Source organism: Kogia breviceps, chromosome 1, assembly GCF_026419965.1.
Source record: "Kogia breviceps isolate mKogBre1 chromosome 1, mKogBre1 haplotype 1, whole genome shotgun sequence".
Classification (NCBI taxonomy): Eukaryota; Metazoa; Chordata; class Mammalia; order Artiodactyla; family Physeteridae; genus Kogia; species Kogia breviceps.
The window spans coordinates 163,816,363-163,836,879 of NC_081310.1; the positions used below are offsets into that span (position 1 = coordinate 163,816,363).

The 20,517-nt window shown below is 54.2% G+C and overlaps 1 protein-coding gene across 1 annotated transcript; it reads left to right on the forward strand.

Annotated features, from left to right (window-relative positions):
• The first annotated feature begins 4,998 nt into the window (after window positions 1-4,998).
• On the forward strand, window positions 4,999-8,524 carry TMEM275 (transmembrane protein 275). Its single transcript, XM_059079320.2, is given in 4 exon segments — window positions 4,999-5,027; window positions 7,315-7,345; window positions 7,347-7,393; window positions 7,395-8,524. Coding segments are annotated over 4 exon segments (552 nt in total). The 3' UTR covers window positions 7,840-8,524.
• The last annotated feature ends 11,993 nt before the right edge of the window (window positions 8,525-20,517 follow it).

Sequence of the window (20,517 nt, forward strand, 5' to 3'; positions counted from 1 at the left end):
TCAGTGAGTAATGCATCTGTGTGTGTGTTTCTGGATATGTCTGGCCACTGAGTGTACACGTGTGATGTGTGTGTGCGCACATGCACTCAGGGATGAGCATCATGGGGCCCAGGTGTCATGAGTGCTTCTTGGTTAGTGTGGAGATATATTGTCATTGGGATTAGGCTGATAGTGAAAGCACAGAGAACGATATTTTTTACATAAAGCTGGTAGTTGTTGTTTTTGTAGAGGCTTGTGTTGGATATTATGATAGGGGCAGTTAGGATTAGTAGTGTGAGTAGGGCAAAGGAGGTGAACAAGTTTATTACTTTTATTTGGAGTTGCACCAATTTTTTGGCTCCTAAGGCCAACGGATAACTACTATCCTTTAAAAGTTTAAGAAAGCCATGCTATTAGGCATGGGGGCGGGAATTAGCAGTTCTTGCGGTACTTTCTCTGTAAGCAAGAAGTTTTTATCTTCTGTTGCTGGCTTCACAAGCTAGTGTTTTTTTTAAACTATACTTACAATAGAGAGGGCCTAGAATGATCTTAGGGTTGAGTGATAGGAGTAGGAGGGGGATGATGTGTAGGGCTATCAAGGCGTGTTCTCGTGTGAACGAAGGGGTGAGGTTATTGATGTGGTGGGTATATTTGCCGCGTTGCGTGGTAATTAGTATGTATAGAGAGTATAGGGCGGTGATTAGGATGTTCGTGCCCATTAGGACGATAGTGAAGTTTGATCATGAGAATGTAGACATAACTACGAATAACTCTCCGATCAAGTTAATAGTAGGAGGTAGGGCGAGGTTTGTTAGGCTTGCTAGTAATCATCAAGATGCTATTAATGGGAGAAAGATTTGTAAGCCCCGGGCCAGGATTATAGTTCGGCTGTGGATTCGTTCGTAGTTTGAGTTTGCTAGACAAAATAGTATAGATGGGATGCAGTAGCTGGGAAGCCACACCTCCAGATTTCATTCTCTTCATTCTCTTGTTTCCAGCCTGGAGAATCTGGGTGAGCCTCGTGTGTGTGTGTGTGTGTGTGTGTGTGTGTGTGTGTGTGCGCGTGCGCATGCTGTCTCGCATATCTATTGCCTGGGAAGAAGTAGGGGAGCCGTGGGATTGGCTAGGGTGGGGGTGGTGGCAGCTTTGGGGTCTCCCAGGAAGCAGAATTCAGTTGCCAGAAGCTGAGAGCTTCCAGTGTAGTGAACAAGCTGGCACTGAGTAATGGTGATGTGGGAGGTTCCCTGAGAATGGGGGTGGAATGGAGGGGGGTGGATGGGGAAGCCAGGGGAGGGGGCTGGCCCAAACTTTCTGGGACTGAAGGGGAACAGAAGGGCCAAAGCTAAGGAAACAGAGGGTTTCACAGAGAGGGGAAAGAGCTCAGACTGAGCAAATGAGAGGCTCAATCTCACATGGAAGACAGGGGGCTGGGACCAGTGCCTGATGCTTGGACCTAAGCCCCAGCCCCCTTGCCCAGAGGCTCTTGGGCCCTTGCAGCAGGAACCTGGGACCAGGAGTCCTGGCAACTGCCCCTGGTCAAGTAACCGCTCTAGAACAACACAGACATTCCACATTCAGGGACTGGGTGGGTCAGGCTGACCTGAGGGGCTTCAGACGGAGACCCCCCTCTCCAGGAGCTCTGCATCCACCTATGGAGGACCATCCTCCCTGGGCCCCAAGCTTGTTGATGATTGGCTGGATAGTAATAATTACTAATTTTAAAAATAATCAAATACCTCTATACCTTCCATAAGCAGAAATTCTGGTGTAGCAGAAACAACATGGCTTTTCAATCTGACAGAACTGGGTTCAAATCCCAGCTTTACCTATCACAACTGAGTAAACCAGGGAATGTTCTTCACCTCTCCCAGCCTCAGTTTCTCACTGTGAACTGGGTTCAGGATGGCAACAGCTCATGGGGTCATAGTAAAGATTAAATGTGTGAGTGCAGGGAAAGTGCTTAGCACAGAGTTGCTGTTCAACATGAGCACCCATCTCCCCAAAATCAGAGCTACCCCCCACCCCATCCCCACCCTGAACAACAGAGCAGCAGGTTACTTCTGCAGGGCAGGGTGAGGGGAATGCCTTAATCCCAGCCCAAAGCAAATAACAGCCATATTACAGATAAGTGTACAGTTTTTTGAGATCTTTTGCTATATTGGCAGTAATTTCTGATTGGTTTCCATGTCCACCTTCACAAACCACCAGCAGCAGGAGGACAGATTCAGAGACAATAATCTGTTTAAACCTTTCCCTTTACATTTAGCAGCTGAGGCCCAGATGGGCTATTTTTCTACTGATCTGTCATCAAGTTCACTAATCCTCTCTTCACCTGTGTCTTCTCTGCTGTAAAATCCATCTATTCAGTTCTTAATTTCAGTTGTTATAACTTTTCAGTTCTAGTATTGCCACTTGATTCTTTTTCATAGATTTCAGTTTTCTACTGAAAAACTCCCTCTTATGTATTTTCTTGAACATATTAAACTCTTTGAAGTCCATGTCTGAAAACTCCAACATCTGGATCTCTTGTTTCTATTGTCTGTTTTATTGCTTTTGGTTTGGGGTCATTAAGTTTTATCTCCTGTAATGCCAGATCATTTTTTTAATTAAACGCCCAACATTGTAGAGATAGCTTGAGGCCCTAGATGATGTTATCTTCCTTTAGAGAAGATTTACTTTTGCTTCTGACATGCAGCTGAGGAAGGGACAGGCCCAATCTGGGACTGCACTGACTGGGAGCTGTGTTTCAGTCTTCCTGAGTCTGGTCTGTATCTGGTTAACCAGTACTCCCAGAGAATAGCCTTTTGGGGCCCCCAAGTAAAATCTGGAGGTGTTTAACAGGGCCTTTCCCCTTTTTAAGCCCTAAATTCCAATTTTGACTTCCCATCTCCATGGCCACTGCCCCCTACAAACTGGAAAATGCCTTAAGGGAAAGAGTGAAATAAAATATTACTTCTCTTCTCTCCAAGATCTTGGCCCCTCAGGTCCTTACTGCCTTGGTAGCTCTCCCATGCCTTTAAACAGATTTCTTAAATCTTTAATCCAGCCTTTTTAGTTACCCTCAGTGAGTGAGTTGGTCTGATACAAGCTAGTCTTTCTTAGCCATAAACAAGTCTAGATGAGAATCTGAAATTAGCACTTTCAGATTGCTAACCAAGTTAGTTGTGTTATGTTGGGCACTTTGCAATAACATCTAATTTAATTTTCACAGCATGAGATTAAGTATTATTCTCATATCCCCATTTTGTGTATGAGGATATTGAGGAACAGAAAGATTCAAGTTTCCCAAGACCATTGAGTGGCAGTGGTGGTGCCAGGATTTGAAAACTGGTGTCTTGACACCAAAGCCTGAGTTCTCAACCCAGTATAGCGCTAGGTTTGCTAAGTGCTTGTTGAATGACAGAAGCACAGGGCACAGGCTTCTGTAGATAAGCTCCTGTAATCAGTACTTATGCTGCTCAAATATCAACAGCAGAGGACAGGGTGTGTTTTGTGTGTCTCTTAAGGAAGGTAAACTCACTTTGCCCCTTCCTTGGCTTAGCACACTCAGTTAAACTAAAGCAAATAACTGCCCAAGGGCCGAGCTTCCAGGGGCTAATTGCCAAAGAATGATTCTTGCCTGCTCCTAGGAGGCAGAACTGACTCTGGAAGACAGACTACTCCCAGAGTCTCCACCCAAGGCAGAGAACAGGCTAAGGGCTGATTCCTGAAGTTGCCTCCACCCTGGTTAATTGGGATCTGGAGCATGCAGGGGTGAGGTGTTGAGGTCGTTCAGCTATTGCAATTCAGTCTGCAGCACCATTTCCATCTGGTGGACTGTGGCCCTCCAGCTGGGGCTGTTGGATACTGTTTTGCAGCGAGTGCTCTGGCTTGCTCTGCTCTGGATGTCATTGGTGCTGTTCACTAAATCTTTTTGGTACTCCCGCCTTCTGAACACATGTTATGATTGCACTTCCTGGCCAATTTGTGATTAGGTGGGGATGTGTGACTAGTTCTGGCCAATGAATTGTGACATTCATCACTTCTAGGATGGAGTATTTAATTTCAGAAGCAGGACCCTCCGAGTTGGTGCTATTGCTATCCCTTCAAATATTCCTCCAAACCCTTTCTACCTCATCCCAAGGCCAGTCTTCAACCCCATTGCCTGAGCAGGAGGGAAGGTCATTGCTCTGAATCTTGAGTTTTAGAATTGGTACCTTCTCTTTAGTGAGCACCCCAAGCTGCTGAACCTGTAAAGATCATCTCATTCAATTCCTTCATCTACAGAGGGGGGACACCGAGGCTAGGAGTGAGGAAGTTCATGGAGGGAGTCTGTGGCCAAGCCAGACCAGAACCTGGCTTTTTCCCACAAAGCCAGGACTCTGACCATTGCCATTCAGCTGCATATGACCCTGGTCAGGCAGCCAGAGTCCCCCTGCCCTGCCTTGGCCTGGGAGACCTTGTGGACTCTATTTGGGAGTCCAGGCCATAAGCAGTTTGGGGCAGAGGCAGACACTAGGGGCTGGGCCTCAGATAACCAGGGTTCTTGACTCTGGTCTGGTTGGGCAACTTAGGGGTGGGGCGGAGGGGGTGGGAGGCTAGAAAATACAGAACAGAGTATAAGAGATGTGTGGGACAATGTCAAATGGTTGAACATGTATGCAATTAGGTTTCCAGAAGGAGAGATGAGAGAGAATAGGGGGAAAGATAATGGCTGAAAATTTTCCAAAACGGGCAAAAATCAAGCCACATATTGTAGAAGCATCAGGAAGCCCACAAAGGATAAATACAAAGAAAATCTCACCTTGGCACATCATAGTAAAACTGCCAAAACCCAAAGATAAAGAGTCTTCTCTAAGGGAAAAGAAAGGAGAGCCTTGGATCCTCTAGCCACCTAGGCCTCCCCCCTGCCCCCCGACCCTTGTCCAGTGTCAGCTTTCAGGAGTCTGCTGTGAGATAAGGTGAAAGGCCAGACACTATCCCCTCCATCAGGGGCTCCCTCCATCAGCCTCAGACAGAGCCTTCCCCATAGGAAGGACAATGTCAGATAATGATGAGGTACAGAAGGGGTGAGATTTGGGAATCTCACAGCCCCTCCTGAGGGCAACAGGAAGAAAGTATTGGGATTTACCTCCACACCAACACCAAGGGGATCAAACCCTTCTCTTTAAAATGAAGCATGATTGCATACAGTGTGAACTAGACCATGTGTTCTCTGATTCTGGTCTTCCTTTTAGTCCAGCCACTAGACCCAGATCAACTTCCCTCTCTGAGCCTCCATTTCCTCAGTTGTAAGATGTGGCCGTTAATAAGTATAAAGCAGGTGTATCATTCAGTGATGTCATGGATGTGAAGCTGCTTTAAAAAAAGTAAATTGTACTCCTTCAGCGGTTGCTATTGCTGCCTGGCAGAACCAACAGCTGCAGATCAAAGATGGTTTGTGCAAATATGGAGCTTCCTGAGGAATCTGTGGTTGGTAGATGCCCTCAAGGGTCAACACATGCTTTCTTTGCCAGGATTTGGGGATTTCTGAATTCCTGCCAGCTTACTGTGTCAGCCAGGAGCTTCTCACTGGAGTTGCAGGAGAGCTGTCACCTCCCCTGGTGCCACCTCCCACTGTGATGCCAGGGGAGGAAGCCCTGGAGTCGTCACATGGGGCAGGTCCGGAGGTGGCCTCCAGACCCTCTGACCTGCTTGCACCAAGCTGATTCCTACCTGTGTCCAGAGTGACAACCTGAGCTGCCCCTCCCCAGCACTAGTCCTCGTTTTCACACACCCCATCATCAAATTCTCTCCAACTCCTCTGTGTACAGGCTTTGGACTCGGGAAGGATAATTCGGGGCCTGTCCCTGAGGCACTTCCATCTGAGGGACAGACTAACTGTTCTGTTTCCAAACTTGACATGACTGACCCCCCCCAGATCTGAGACCTTAGAGCCCCTTCTTTATCGGCCACCACTACAACATGACTAACATGAAAATCTCACTATGTCCTGCACTGTTCTAAGCACTTGATTTAGCTTACAGCATTTAGTAATCACCACACCCTATCAGGTGTCTCTTATTAGCCCCACATTACAGGTGTTAACACTGAAGCACAGAGTTAGGCCACTTGTCCAGGTCATGCTCCGTTACTCAACCAGCATGCTCCGTACCAACCAGTAGTCCCATCTAATTACTCCCCTCCCACCCCAACTCAGAGCCCTTTTCCGACACTTTTTCACAATTCTAACACAGCTCCATGGCTATGATCTCATCCTTCGAGGGCCTTAATACCTGTGATTTCATGTTAAAGAGCAGAATTCTCAAATAGAAGTCTTAAACTCCCCAGACTCTGATGACATTACCCTTGCTTCTGTATGCATTCCCAGAATTATAGAATCCAGTGATAGATCCCACAACCAGATACAATGAGAAAATCCTAGAAAGGGATCCCAGTACCCAGTGATTGGGCTTTTGAGTCCAGGTTCAACACTAGACTCCTGGGGAATGGGGTTGGGGTAGGAGTGGAATCTAATAGAATGACCAGTCTGGGAAGGACGCGGGGCCTTGGGTCTGCTCCAGCCCAACCCATGTAGGGACTGTCTCTTCTCACTGACCATCTAAAACTTCAGGAGCTCCTCACTCTCATGTGGTCACTCACTCCAGGGCCTCATCTGATATTCGGGAAAGTTAATGTCATTGCTTTGCCTATCAGAGCCTAGGGTGGCGACGCCCAGGCCAGGCAGCAGGTCATGAGGTCCCTGTCCCGGATATTGGGTAAATCACTAGATCTCTCTGAGCTTCAGTTTCTTCTTCTGGACGAGCTGGGGCTAGACCAGATGATTTCTAGGGCCTCTACCACTCAAGGGAGGAAGCTGTCTAAGTCCCAAGAGCTGCCACCTGGCCTCTGAATAGAACTACTGATCATGATTATCAATCAATGAGCACCTAGGCACTGTGCCAAGGACTTTACACCTATTTACTCAATTAGCCCAAGAAGTCTTCCTGGAGGAGAGGAGGTGGAGGACCTGTGTCTGTCTGGAGGACATAAGGAAGTGGGGAGGGAGGGAAGATGGCAAGATTAGCCACGAGGAACTCTAGGGACCTGGTGGGATAAGGGAATCTTCCCATGGGAGGTGAGCTGTTGTTTCCCAAAGGCAGAGGCAGAGACAGGGGCTGGCCAAGACGGCATGGCCTCTGCACTCCCAGGCACTGAATGTAGCCACAGAACCGAGAGTGGGGTTGGAAGCCCAGATGCCCTGCTGACCTCTCCCTTGATCTGTGCCCACAGGACTACTGTGAGCTGAGCCCCTGACATGTGGGCTGGCCGGGGCCGGCGGCAGGAGGGAGCTGGATGAGTGCCCGGAGCCCCCAGGCCCACGCCGCCCCCGGAGAAGAGCCAGGGCCCCCCCGGCCCGGGCGCCCGCGGGCCGTGCTTAAGGCCGGCTGCCCGGCGCTGTTCTGCACCTTCGGCCTGTGCGTGCTGCTGGCGGGCGTGAACGTGACGCTGGTGGGGGCCTTCGCCTCCTTCGTCCCGGGGCACAACGCGCCGCTCATCGTGGGGCCGGCGCTGCTCGTGCTGGTGCTCGGCTTCTTCGCGGCCTGCTCCGTGTGTAGCCTCCGCCGCGGGCCCGCGCCCCGTTCGCGCTCGACGGCGGCCGCGGGTCCCTGCCAGGGCGGGGGCGGCGGGCGGGTGGCGCTGGAGATGGAGAGCAGCGAGCGCACGGCGCAGGACACCACGGCCGTGCAGCTCAGCCCCGCCGCCTCGGCCGCGTCGTCCGGCCGCTGAAGCCCCAGCCCCGGCCCCTTCGCCCTGGACGCTCCCGCGCCCGCAGCCGTCTACACGCCGCGCACCGACGGGGTCCGGCTCGACCTGCCCCGGGAGCGCGTCTCCCCCTAGCCACCCGGGTCCCCGGCCCTGACTCCCCTGTCCCGGTTCCCTCCCATCAGTGCCATTAGGAAAAAAGAGAGGGAGGAGGAGAGACAAGAAAAAGAAAATTTTCACACGGGTCCGGTGCTGGGCACAGGTGGCCTCCTCTGTCCCATCTCTGGAACTTCCGGGGGAGGGAGAGGGGAGTGTGATGATGGTGTCCAGGCACGGCCCTCAAAGGGTGGGGTCTGCTGGGCCCTAGTTTACCTCACTCCCCAGACGTCCGGAAACTGGGCTGCTGGCCCTTCCCTCCCAGGGCACTGTGAGCAGAGCCACTCCGAGGGGCTCTCAGCAAGGCCCGCGCCCCCAAGGGGTGGGAGGAAGAGGGGGAGAAAGGACGGGTTCAGCCTGGGCTGTCTCCTGTCCCCGCCTACTGTGAAAGGCTGTCCCTCCCCGCCCTCCTTGTCTCTACCCCAACATGACCTTTTGGGGTTAATGGGGGGAGGAGCTGATTTGAGCCAGATCATCCCTAAGACAGAGCTGTGTTGAGCACACTCCACCCTTTCTGCCCGACTAGAGCAGGGGGAGCTGAGCTGGGCGCCGACAGGGAGGCGTGGTGAGGGGGCTCCTCCCACCCTGAAAGTCTCGGTGTGAACCGCACTGTGTATTCCCGCTGTACCTCACTCGCTCCTTAATAAATCACCTTTGGAGTCGTCCTCTGCCCTTGTGCAGCGCAGGAGGGAGGAGCTGGCTGCGGGGCCTCTGACCCAGCACCCTGGAGTCTTCCGTCCTTCCACCCTGCGGCGGAGTGCTTCATCCTCCCAGCACCAGCCCCCCTTGGAGACCTGGAAGGAAGCCCCAGGGAGTGGAGTGTGTGACTGTGAACAAAAGACTGTCTGAGACTGTGGGTGCCTGTGAACATCTGTGGAAACAGGGTGTCGGATGGGGGACTGGATGAGTATATGAGTGTGACTGTGGGTGAGACAGCCTGGCTGCGTTATGAGATGGGGAGTGTGGGAGTATTTTGGGTGACACTGTCTGACATCACACCTGCGTGGGAGTGTGTGTGTGTGTGTGTGTGTGTGTGTGTGTGTGTGTGTGTTGGTGGTTGAGGGCTGGGTCACCCAGCAGGGATGGTGAGGCAAGAAGGGCTCCCCAGGTCTTGCAAAGCCTACACCTTTCTCCTGGCCTGGCTGAGCTTGCAGTCTGGGCTCAGCCTGTCTTCTGTACAGGGGGGTGAGAGTGCCTGGTAGAGAAATGCAGGCTGCCCTGCAAGAAGAAACAAAGGGGCTGGGGGCTGGGGGGGAAGACACTGCAACCCTGGGCCAGCCCCTCCTCTCATTTCAGGGACCCAGGCAAGCAGTGCCCAGTGATGGTGGCACGCACTGGCCCCCCACCCCTGGCTGGACATGACTCCCTGCCCAGCTGCCCTTGGCTTCATCAGCCTCCCTTTCTCTTTCCAGGCTGGGTTCTGCTGCTCTTCTGCCCTGGCGCAGGCACTTTCCACCAGCCCTGGGGCTCTTCCCCCCTTCCTCTGACCCTCTCTCTGCCGTCTCCTGCTGTCTCCCTCTCACTGACCTGAAGAACAGTGACTCCCTCTCAGTGGGCGTTGAGCAGGTCATCTCTATTAATTAGCACGGGTCGATGGTCCTGACCTTTGAAGCATCTAGCCCCTGGAGCTGATGACCTCTTCTCAGAGCACTTCCCCACCCCCACCTGCATGCGTGTGTGTGTGTGTGTGTGTGTGTGTGTGTGTGTGTGTGTGTAAGGAAGGCCACCTCCCCAGGCTCCAGGCCTATCTCTTCTGGTCCACTGGCAGCCTCAGACGCCACCTGCTGCCTTGGAAGAGTAGGAGGTGAGAGGGGCCACTGCTGATGCCGCCTTGGGGTGTGGACCACCCTTCTCCCACCCCCTTTTTTTTTTTTTTTTTTTTTTGCGGTACGCGGGCCTCTCACTGCTGTGGCCTCTCCCGTTGCGGAGCACAGGCTCCGGACGCGCAGGCTCAGCGGCCATGGCTCACGGACCCAGCGGCTCCGCAGCATGTGGGATCCTCCCGGACCGGGGCACAAACCCGTGTCCCCTGAATTGGCAGGCGAACTGTCAACCACTAGGCCACCAGGGAAGCCCCCCCCACCTTCTTTAGAAGAGGCACCCCAGATTCTAGCCCAGGAATGCCAGGCCCAGACCAAACCCCTCCCCCTCCTGCTGGCAGAGGCCTGGAGTTGCACCATCAGGGTTTCTTCCTCTTCTACAAGAAGACTTCCAGATCCTGTCTTGGAGCCTGGCTGCTGGGGAGGAGAGTGAGCATGTGATAGGGTTCAAGGCACTGGGCCACAGATCGATGGTGTGAGTGAATAGAACGGGATCAAGGTGGCAGCAGAGGGCAGGTTGTGGGGCATGGCTCTTTGGAGTCTCCCTTGCATTGTCACCACCAGCTGAAGATCTTCTTTTGTCCCGTCTGTGCCTCCTCTCCCTCCCCAGGCACACCAGGAGATACGCTCTATACCCCAGGACCCACTTTCCAATCAGCCAGCCCTAGCAAAGCCTCCCAGTATCCCTCCAGGCCTGCCACACCCGGGGACTCCTCCCCTCATATCCCTTCAGGGCCCCCTAGGGCAGTGCATCCACCGTGGAGCCAGCAAGGCCCAAGGGCAGCCTCAGTCTCCACACAGAAGGAGGCTGGAGGATTGCCCTGCCCCTGCATGTCTGCAGTCCCCTCCCAGGCAGCTCCAGGCCCTGAGGGCAGAGAGGGGCTCCAGGGGGCCACCGGGTGGGGAGCAGGTTTCTGTGGAAGGAGAGGAGATGATTCTGACGGCACAGGCAGCAAGCTCCCTGACCTTGAGGAATCTGAGCAGGGACTGGCACCTCCGGCTGCCAGTTCACCCCACTGCCGAGGGGTCCTGGGATGAAGGCTAACCCCTCCCACTCCCACTCCTGGCCCTGAGATTCAGAACTGAGGCACCAGGGTATGTCCTCAGAGGTCCAGGGGCTGCAGTGGAGGACACATAGCTGGTCCTTCTGAAAGGAGGGGTGCCGCCTGGGGCCTGGGGGAACTCAGGGGTGGCACAGTGAGGCCACCTCAAAGAGGGCCAAGACAAGGGAGCCCACTAAGGGCCGGGAACTCGGATCCTCTCCCTCTCTTCCCACTAGAAGAAATGAGGGCGGCCACTTAGGACCATTTTTTACTAATTACTTCAACAAATAATTCCTGAGCCCTACTATGAACCCATAGCTTGGTGAACAAGCTCTGGCGGAGCTTACGTTCTACTTGGGGAAGAATTAAAGAATTAAATAAGCAAACAAGACAAAAAATACTAGCTAGTTGATAGTGCTGTGCAGAAAATCACAATAGGAAGGTGTGACAGAGGGACTTCGATGGCTGGAGAGGTCTCTGAGAGGTGACATTTAAGCTGAACTCTGACTGACAAGAGTTAGCCATGCATGGGTCTAGAGCAAGAACATTTCAAGCTCAGGAAAATGGCCAGTGCAACCCTAAGGTGAGAATGAACTTGGCTTCCATGTGTCAGACCAAGAAAGAAGGGCTGTAGAGACAAGGGTGGGAGATGAAGCTGGAGAAGGTGGGAGCGGGCGTAGTGCTCAGCTCCTGTAAAGCTTAGTAAACAGGGTAAGGAGCTGGGATTTTATTCTCCGTGAGATGGGAGCCACTGGCAGGTTTTAAGCAGGGAAGTGACATGATCTGATTTATGATTGCACAGCTCACTCTGCCTGCTACGTGGAAAATAGATGTTGAGGGACACGAGGGGAAAAGAGGGGCCAGGTTAGGAGGTCATTGCAGTGGGAAACGCTGGGAGTCAGGACCAGAGTGGTGGCTGTGAGCCGGGCTGATGTGACACCCATTTTTGAGGTCTCCCTGTCAGGGGAGTTTAAGGGAGTGAAAGAGAGGAATCTGGAAGGAAGTTCTAGAGTTTTGGTTTGAGCAGCTGGGCACATGGTGGAGGAAAAGCAAGAGCTGTGGTCAGATGAAAGGTCTGTAAACCCAGTGGAGCTGTCCTGTAGGAGCTGGAGCCGCAGGCCTGAGTTCCAGATGGAGAGCCCTGGGGAAGCAGATGCAGAAGCCATTGACCTGTGCGTGGTGGTGAAGCCATGAGGCCAGATGAGGCATATGAGGAGAGATAAAGACCAGGAACCAGAACCTAGAGTAGTCCAACTTCTGACTCTGGGGGAGAGAAGGGACTTGAAGTTGCCCAGTTCTGAATCTCACCTAACCTTCTGCTGATGCCAGTGCCTTTCTGATGAGGTCTGTGCACTTGGAGTTGGGGATCAGGGAGAAGTGAGTAGAATGTGAGCTCGAAGAGATTGGGACTTCTGGCTTATTCACAGCTGTGCACTCAGTGCCTACCTGGCACAAGGTAGGTGCCCCATAAATATTTGTCAAACGACTGAATGAGTAAAGGGTGTGAATGTTATCACACGACTAAGGTTCTGGGCCGCCGGAAATAGGGATTTATCAAGATGCCTGATTCTGGACAGGAAGGGAGAAAAGCTCCTTATGCATGTGGGAGTTCTCCTGGCCAATTCCTGTTTTCTACTTTGTGGGGAGGTGGGGTGACACAGGGATACAGAGCTGGCTAGATGGGCATTAATGGATGCACCTGAGGGCCAGGCTCCCCTAAATAGGAGATGGCCAGATGGATGGGCTAAGACTGAGGAAACCGGCACTGCTAGGGAGTGCCACCAGAGGGCACCCTGGGCACATGACAGGGGATAGAGGTGACAGCCCAGCCAGACTGCACAACTTTGCCTTTTCCTCTTCTGAGAAGGTGGGGAGTAGGGAGTTGGGTGTGCATGAAGGGGGTGGGTGTTAAAGTCACCCAGATTCACTAAGTGACACCTCCAACCCTGGAACCTGACCTTACGACAGAGGGAGGCCTGATGCTGGACACAGACATCCTTTATCAAGGACACAGGTAAGTCCTGGGTCTGGTCCTAGACTGAGCCCTCACTCTGATTTTAGACTAAGTCCTGACCTGAGCTTGATCCTGATCACATTCTGAGCCTTGACCCTGCCTGGGCTGTACACAGTGAACCCTGATCCTGATCTTAGACTGAGTTCTGACTTGAACCCTGACCTTTATCAAAAATTGAACCCTGATCTGGGCACAGACTGAGTCTTGGTCATGGACAAACATTAAGTCCTTATTCTGGTCACAGACTGAGCCCTGACCCTGATGCATGGACTGAGGCCTGATTCTAGTAACAGGTTGAGCCTGACGCTGGTCACAGAGTCCTGAATCTGGTCCCAACCTGAACTCTGACCCTAATCAATACACTGAATGCTGACCCTGAACTAAGACTGAGCTTTCATCATGGTCACAGACTGAGCCTTGATCCCTAAGCCTGGCTCCCACACACCCCATTGACTTCAGGACCTTCCAGATGAGGTTCTCAGGCCAGGCTTCAGCCCCAGAAGAAAGTAACTTCTGGAAACACTTCGGAAGGGGAAAGAAGGAATTCTGGGTCTCTGAATGGTCCGGAAACTCCTAGACATTGCATCCCTGAGAGGCCAGACAGAGAAAGGCCGGTTCTAGGCTGTCCAGGACATGAGGGACAAAGGACAGCTGGGCCTTCTTCAGATACCCCTGGAGCTCCGGTGAGGCCTGCCCGCCTGCCTGTGCGTCTGGGGGCCTCCAGCCTGTGGGCCTCTTCCATCTTCACTTCTGACTCCCGCTTAAACCTGGGCAAGTCCCTTCCACTCACTGGGCTGTGCTCCACCCCTTGTTACCTTTCAGAGCAAAAGGGAGAAGGTGACCAGGTCATGACTGAGGGCCCCGTGTCCCCACCGTGTACCCTGTCAGAAAGAGAAGCCCCCTCGCTCTGGCCGGTCACTGCAGACAAGCAAGAGAAAGTGAATCACTCTCAAGGCGGCTCCAGCCAGGCCTCAGCCTCAGGTTGGCAGTGGTGGGTGAGACAGGAGCAGGGAGACAGGAAGGAGGAGTCCCGGATGTCCCCGTACCCTCCCGGGGTCTGGTGTGTGTGTGAGGACAGGCAGGTCCGCCAGGCACCACGCAGCCCCTCCGCAGGGCACACAGCCCAGGTCAGGGCCGGCCCGGGGAGCCTCGGCCCTGCGGGGCCCTCCCCAGGCTCACCTTGGGCGGCACTGGCGCGGGGGTGGGGGCCGAGCCAGGCGGGAGCCGGGGCGGGGGAGGGGCGGCTCGAGTCAAAAACGCTGACGCCGAAGACAATGAGCTCTCCCAGGCTGAGGCAACTCATTTGGTCCCGGCCACGCTTTATTAAATTCTCATAAACCTGTCAGGGGGGACAGGGCTCGCTTCAGTTTACCTCATTAGCCCGACACAATGACAGTGGGGGGGGGTGGCGGGGGGGGGCAGCAAGGGGAGGCCCGCGCTCAGCTCTGAGAACCGAGCCAGCCGGGAAGATAATTGAATTAAGTGGCTTTTGTTAATGGTTTTTAAGACTCCGAAGTGTAAATAACATTTAGGGGCTTTCTTTTAATGGGGCTGGGGTTTCAGAGACCCGGGGAGCCTAGGGGAGGCCCAGCCCGGGTCCCTGCCCCTCTGCCCCCACCCCTGGGGAGCTTGGGAGGGGCGACCCGCCGGGGCTGCCCCGGGATGCGGAGAAGTTAGGCCGCGAGGAGCGAGGGGAGGGGCCAAAGAAGGTGCGACAACTTCCTGGTGGGGCTTTGAACAGAGACTGGGGGTGGGGGCGCGATCTTGAGCGGGCGGAGAGGCAGGGGCTGCCCGTGGTGAACTATCCAGGCCTGCAATGCCACCATTGGACAGAATGGCCAGGGCTATCCCTGAGGTGCTACTAGAGGCATGGACTGTGAGGGTCAGGGGACCTGGCCTTCTGGGGGTGTGGGGCGGAGCAGTGTTCATTCCTCGCTGCGAGGTCAGTGGGACTAGGCGGTTATGGCTGTATTGCTTATGGCCACTGGGAGGGGCCCCGCGGGAGAGAGTGGGAGCCCCTTCGCAGGACATGTGGGAGGCTGTGGTGGCCAGTGGACTAGACCCCAGGCTTCCTGAAGGAGACTGGACTTGAACTGAACTATAAGAGAACCTGCAGATAGGGGTGGGGAGTTCATGTCTCTGGGGGCACAGGGCCTGGGCAGCTGCATTCCAGGGAACAGGGACATGGAAAAGCTGCTTGGAAAGCTGTCCTCTGGCTGTCCTCAGTCACAACTTCTCCCTCTCTGCAGACAGGACCAGGTCCAGGAGCTGATGGGGCTGGAGGCAAGGGCTCTGAGCTAGGTCCCAAGGGGCTGGGCAGGGGGTGGGGGTGGGGGTGGCAGGGCTGGCCCTAGGCCAGCCCACAAAGGGTTAAGGCGTTAATCGCCCTTGCATGCGACAAAGGGAAGTGAGTTTTCTGATCCAGAAAGGATCAGTCCCTGGGACGTCCCATCAGGCCCTTCAGCGTGAAATTACACCCCAGTGGGGGTGCTCCCCTCCCCCATACACACACTACCCGCCTAGGCCTGGCACAGGATTAGGGCCTGGAGTCATCAGCTTAATAGATCCCACCCCCCCCACACCCCTTCTCCCCCAGAGCCTTCAGTGGAGCCTTCAGTGGAGCCTCCAGGCCTGCGCCAGCCTGTCGATCTGATCTGTCTGGTCCTCTCTGGCCTCACTCTTGGTCTGCTCCTTCCAACCATCTCCTCAGCTGCACTCTGACCCCACTCTCTGAGTTTCTTCATAACCTTTAATCAGCACCCCAAACATATTTGTTTCAGCACCTATCTACCTGTTGTCTGTCTCCCCACCAGCAATGAGTGCCTTGGGAGCAGGGACAGTCTCGTTCAGCACTGCATCCCCAGTTCCCAGGCTGTGTCTGGCACATAGATGGTGCTCAATAAACATTAGTTGACTGAGGCCCCTCCCATCCACCTCACAAAGACTGGTGGTGGGTGGTCCCTAAAGTGTGGGCACTGGGGCTCAAGACTGAGAGGAGGGAGCTAAAGCCTATGCCAAGAGAGGGCCACATCCTCAGGAAGAGAAAAGACAGGAAGAGACAGGGACTGGGCTACAGCCTCAGCCTCAGGCCCAGCCTCATCTCTAAAGGAGAAGGGCGAGTCCCTGCATGGCCAAAGGGTGCTCACTGGTCCTTGGGCACCATCCCTGGACACCCCTTCATCCCACTTCCTTGGGCAGCTGCTGGGCCTTTGCCATGAGTGCCTCCAAGCCCCATCTGCACCCACAGCGGGTCATGTGGTCCAGCATGGGGAGAGGCCCTGGATGGAACAACTGAGGAAACTGAGGGGTGAATATCACACAGAAGAGAAAACTCAGCAGGACATTCAGAAAGCAAGGCCGTCCAAGGCAGGCAGGTGGCCTGAATAGACTACCCTCCAACCTCTACACAGGAAACAGAGGCCCAGAAAAGGCCAGGGCTTGCCCAGGGCCACAAAGCAAGGCCAGACAGGAACTGGGCTCCCAGGGTCCCATGCAGAGCCTGCCCCTCACACTGCACCTCCAGTTCAGTTAGACAGGTGCAGTATTGGTTCCACAACCACTCTGAGCCTGGCTCTGCCCGTGCCAAGTCCTGCTCAGGGAGCTCCATCTGGGTGTCCCTGGGTGGCCAAGAGGGGTCAAGAGAGGGAGGGGCTAAGGAGGGATCAGGTGAGGCTTCCTGGTGAGGGTGCCTATGGATGGGTTCTGAAGAGTGAACAGGCTTTCCCCAGAAGGCCTGATCAGCAAGAGCAGACAGGTGGGAAGGGGTACAGTGAGTGCGGGAGGTGCCACGTGGTCCAGTTTGGTTGGATGTCCCAGAACAGTGTGAATAGATGTCTTCTGTGTGCACACCCCACCCCACCCCCCAGGCCTGGCCTGATGAGGAGGAGGCAGGTTTCAGCTCAAATGAGGAAGAACTTCCCAGTCAGACCCGGAGCAGGCTGCCCTGCAAGGTAACGAGCTTCCCGTCCTTGCAGGTTTGTGGGCAGGGACTGGGTGTTAGTGACTCCTGCCCAAATGGGGACTGAACTGGAGGGCCCCTGAGGATGTCTGTTCTGAGAACCTGTAGCAAGAATCCCCAGACCATCCACACACCAGGCCCTCCAGTAGGCAACCACCAGCCCACCCTTGTCCATTCACTTGGGCTTACTGGGATCCTGGCAGCTAGAAGAGGAGAAAGGGAGAGGAAAAGACAGGCAGAAAGACTTTTGAAGGTCCAGCTACTCCAGGTCCTGCCTGTATACCTGAAGCTTCCACCCAGTGCAGTCAGGGGCTTCAGCCCAAGCCCAACTTAAACCCAGGGACTGAGGCCCAGAGAGGGACTTCTCCCATGTCCCATAGTCCGAGAGGCAGGTCGGGGCCTGCTGGCTGCACGGTCTCTCTCTAGGTGGCTTACCAAGAGCAGACTGAAGGTAAGTCTGAATGAGGGAAGCCTCTCGGGCATCTTGTTGGCCCTGCCTCCAGAGGGGCCATGTTTGCTGGGGAGGGACCCCAGGACCGAGGATGCCCTGCCCCTGCTAAAAGAACCAAAACTCCCTTTCATCTCTCCCATGTTGTCAAGTATCCACCTCAGCCTAGCCTGCATTGTTCCTGAGGCACTAGGGCTCCTGTTTCTTGGAGTTCTCTCCTCCAGGAAAATCCTAAGATAAAAAAAAAAAGTGTTCCCGCCCTCCTGGCTGCCCAGTACATCTGTGTGGAGGTGAGGGATGGGTGGGCTGAACTCTGAAGGACCCAGGCTTCCAGGTCTGCAGCCGCTCAGGTGGGGGACGGCAACAAAGAGCAGCTTTGTAAGCACATGCTTACACTCACATGCACCTGCACACACACCACACGAGCTCTTTCCAAGAATGGCTCTTCAACCCTCGTTGCCAAGATAAAGGAACCTCTGGGCAGTCAGCCCCCAGGAGGAAATATCGCTCCTGTGGCCTTTGTTGTTCAAAGGGCTTTGCGAAATCTCCAGACTCCTCTTGGAAAGGATTCCAGGCTGGGGTGGTGATTTCCCCACAGCTGGGGACTTAGGTGAGGATGGCACAGCCTCCCCAGCCTGGCAGGGGGAGGAGGACCCCAGGGGGCCAGGCTTAGAATCATTAGCAGCTGTGGCAGCGGTTTAATCCTCCGCCTCCGTTATTAGCTCACTGGATTCCCACGGGCTGGGGGGTAGACAGAGATCTCCCCATTTTACAGATGATAAAACAGAGGTTCACAGAAGCCTAGCAGCTAATTAAAACAGCCCCACAGTGAGTCACTGCTAGAAATGAAATTGACTTGGTACCAGTGACAGACTTAGCTCAGCCCTGCCCCGAATTGAGTTCTGCCCTGGCCCCATTCTGAGCCCCAACTCTGACCTCTAATTGAGCTGTGATTTGCCCTAGACTGAGCCCTATCCCCGGCCCCAAATGATCCCTGATCCTAGCCACACACAAAGCTTTGACCCTGGCCCCATTCTGAGCCCCACCTCTGTCCCCTAACCGATGTGCCCCGGGCTGATCCCTGATTCTAGCCTCAGACTTATTCCTGGCCCTGTTCCAGACCAATCCCTGATCCTTGCCTCAGATTGCCTCTCCTGTAAGCTGTAAACCTCACGAGGTTAGAGACCTGTGCTCCTCATTCACTGCTGCTACTTCACATTTATGTTATGTGTGATTATTCGAGTGATCTCTACTTTACCCACTAGACAATCATAGGGCCAGTCTAGTTTTGTTCGCCAGCACTTATAAGAATGTAATCATAGCAACAGTAAGTATTTATTGAGTATTTACTAAATGCCAGGCTTTGTGCTGTTTTACAGATGTTATTTAAACCTCACAGAGAACCCCAAAGTCAGCGTTATCATTAGGCTGTTTTACAGATGAGGATGCTGAGCCCCAAGATCGCACTAGGAGGAGGTGTCTAGTGTGTAGTATATTCTTAGCAGTTCCCCCCACCCATCACACTCAGCTGCCTGGTGAGGGATGGGGGTGGACAGGGAAGGCTCAGCTGTAAGATGAAGTGGAGACATTTGGGCAGGTGGGAGAAGTTGAGAGCTTTCTGGAGACTCTGAGTTTCTAAAGCCTCAGAAGGGACGAGTGAGTCAGACTGAGGGAGATTGTGATGAGGGAGTGAGAGCTGCTACATAATTGGTGGAGTCCGGGGCAATATGAAATTGCGGGGTCCTTTGTTTAAAAGTTAAGGATTTTGAGCCCAGGGGCCTATGTGTCCCCAGGGTGTCCTCAAGAGAGCAGATGGCGTGTGAGGATGGATGCATGGAGTCAGGGAACGAGGGTATTAAATGGCAGCTCGGGCCCGGATCTGACTCTCGTGCGGGTATCTGGGCAGTGTCTTCATCAGGCCCAGGGCAGCAATCGTGGAATACCTCCAGGCACCAAGCTGGCAGTGTGGCTTGGAGGCCTGTGTGTAGAGAGGAGTTGGAGCCACTATCCCAGCGTTGGGAGGATGCTGTCCGGAGTGTAAGCCAGGAAGAGTGCACATCTGGGAGTGGGGCAAGTGTGCAACCTCCAGGCAAGACTGTGGGCTTGTATGGGTGGTGTGTGCAAGCGTAGCAGAGACAGACACACAGACACCCTGAGACTGTGTGGTGCAGTGCAGAAGTCAGCACGTCCCATGTGTATCACAGAGAGGATACCTGTGTGTGTGTGTGGTTGTGAGCAGGGGAGGGTACGAGTGTCCCTGGGAGTTGGGAGTGTATGTGTGTGACTGTGGGTGAGAATGTATGCAGATCCCCACCTGTCCTCCTGGGGCTGGCCCTGTCCCCGTTAGGAGGGGCTCCCAGGGGGAGATGTCTCCCAGCCTGCCAGCCGCCAGGCCTTGGAGGGGCCAGGTCCCCTCTGGGAGACCTTCTTGCCTGCATAGGGTGAGCAGAGCTGCACAGCCGCCTCCTAGGCTGCCCGGGTGATCCTGGGCCAGTGGTGTCAGGTTCCTGGTGCCGGGCCCTCCCTCCGCAGCCCTCTGAGGGCCTTTGTTGGAAGTTCAGACAAACTTGTCAGGGGGGCGGGCAGGAGGCTGCCTCCTAATCGGCTTTCCCAGAAGGGAGCCGAGAATGAGAGATGGGGCGGGGTGGGGGTGGGGGAGCTCCAGGCCCGGCAGCTCTGTGGGAAATTGGGGAGGGGCGGACCCCGCCCTGCCCCGCCCTAAAGGGATCCATCCCCCAGGACCCTCTCAGATGGTGCCCCTTCCACAGGGCCCCCAAGGAACCCTAGACTGAAGGAAAACACGGGCCAAGGTCTAAGGAAATGAGGATCCAGGGAGAAGCTCCAGGGAGCCCCCATGCCTTTCTCATCTCACCCGCCGTGGGCTGTCTGAGCACCTACTGCGTGCTGGCCACAGGCCACTCAGCCCCTCGGCCTCCTCCAGACCCTTCTCCTCTTGGTCTCACCTAAGCCTCCCAGGAAGCAGGCTGGACATAGTTAATGATTCCCAGTCAACAGAAAAGGAAACTGAGGACTAGAAAGGGGCAGTTATTTGCCCAAAGTCAACAGCAAGCCGGGAGCAGCTTGTCCCAAATCCATAACAGAATTTTCTTTGCTTTGTAGTCAGTGTTTCCCTGAGGTCCCATCCTCAGAGTCCCCTGTGTGATCTTACTTAGTGACATGGTTTCATTCTCTGTCTCTTGTTGACAACCACCAAGGTGAAATGCATGGATTCTGAGGTTGGCCGGGTTCATACCTTGGTTTGCCCAACACTTAGCTGTGTGGTCACGGGCAAGTTATTTAACCTCTCTGCGCCTCGGTTTCCTTATCTGTTAACTGGGGATAATAATACCACATAGCGTTATGTGAGTATTAAA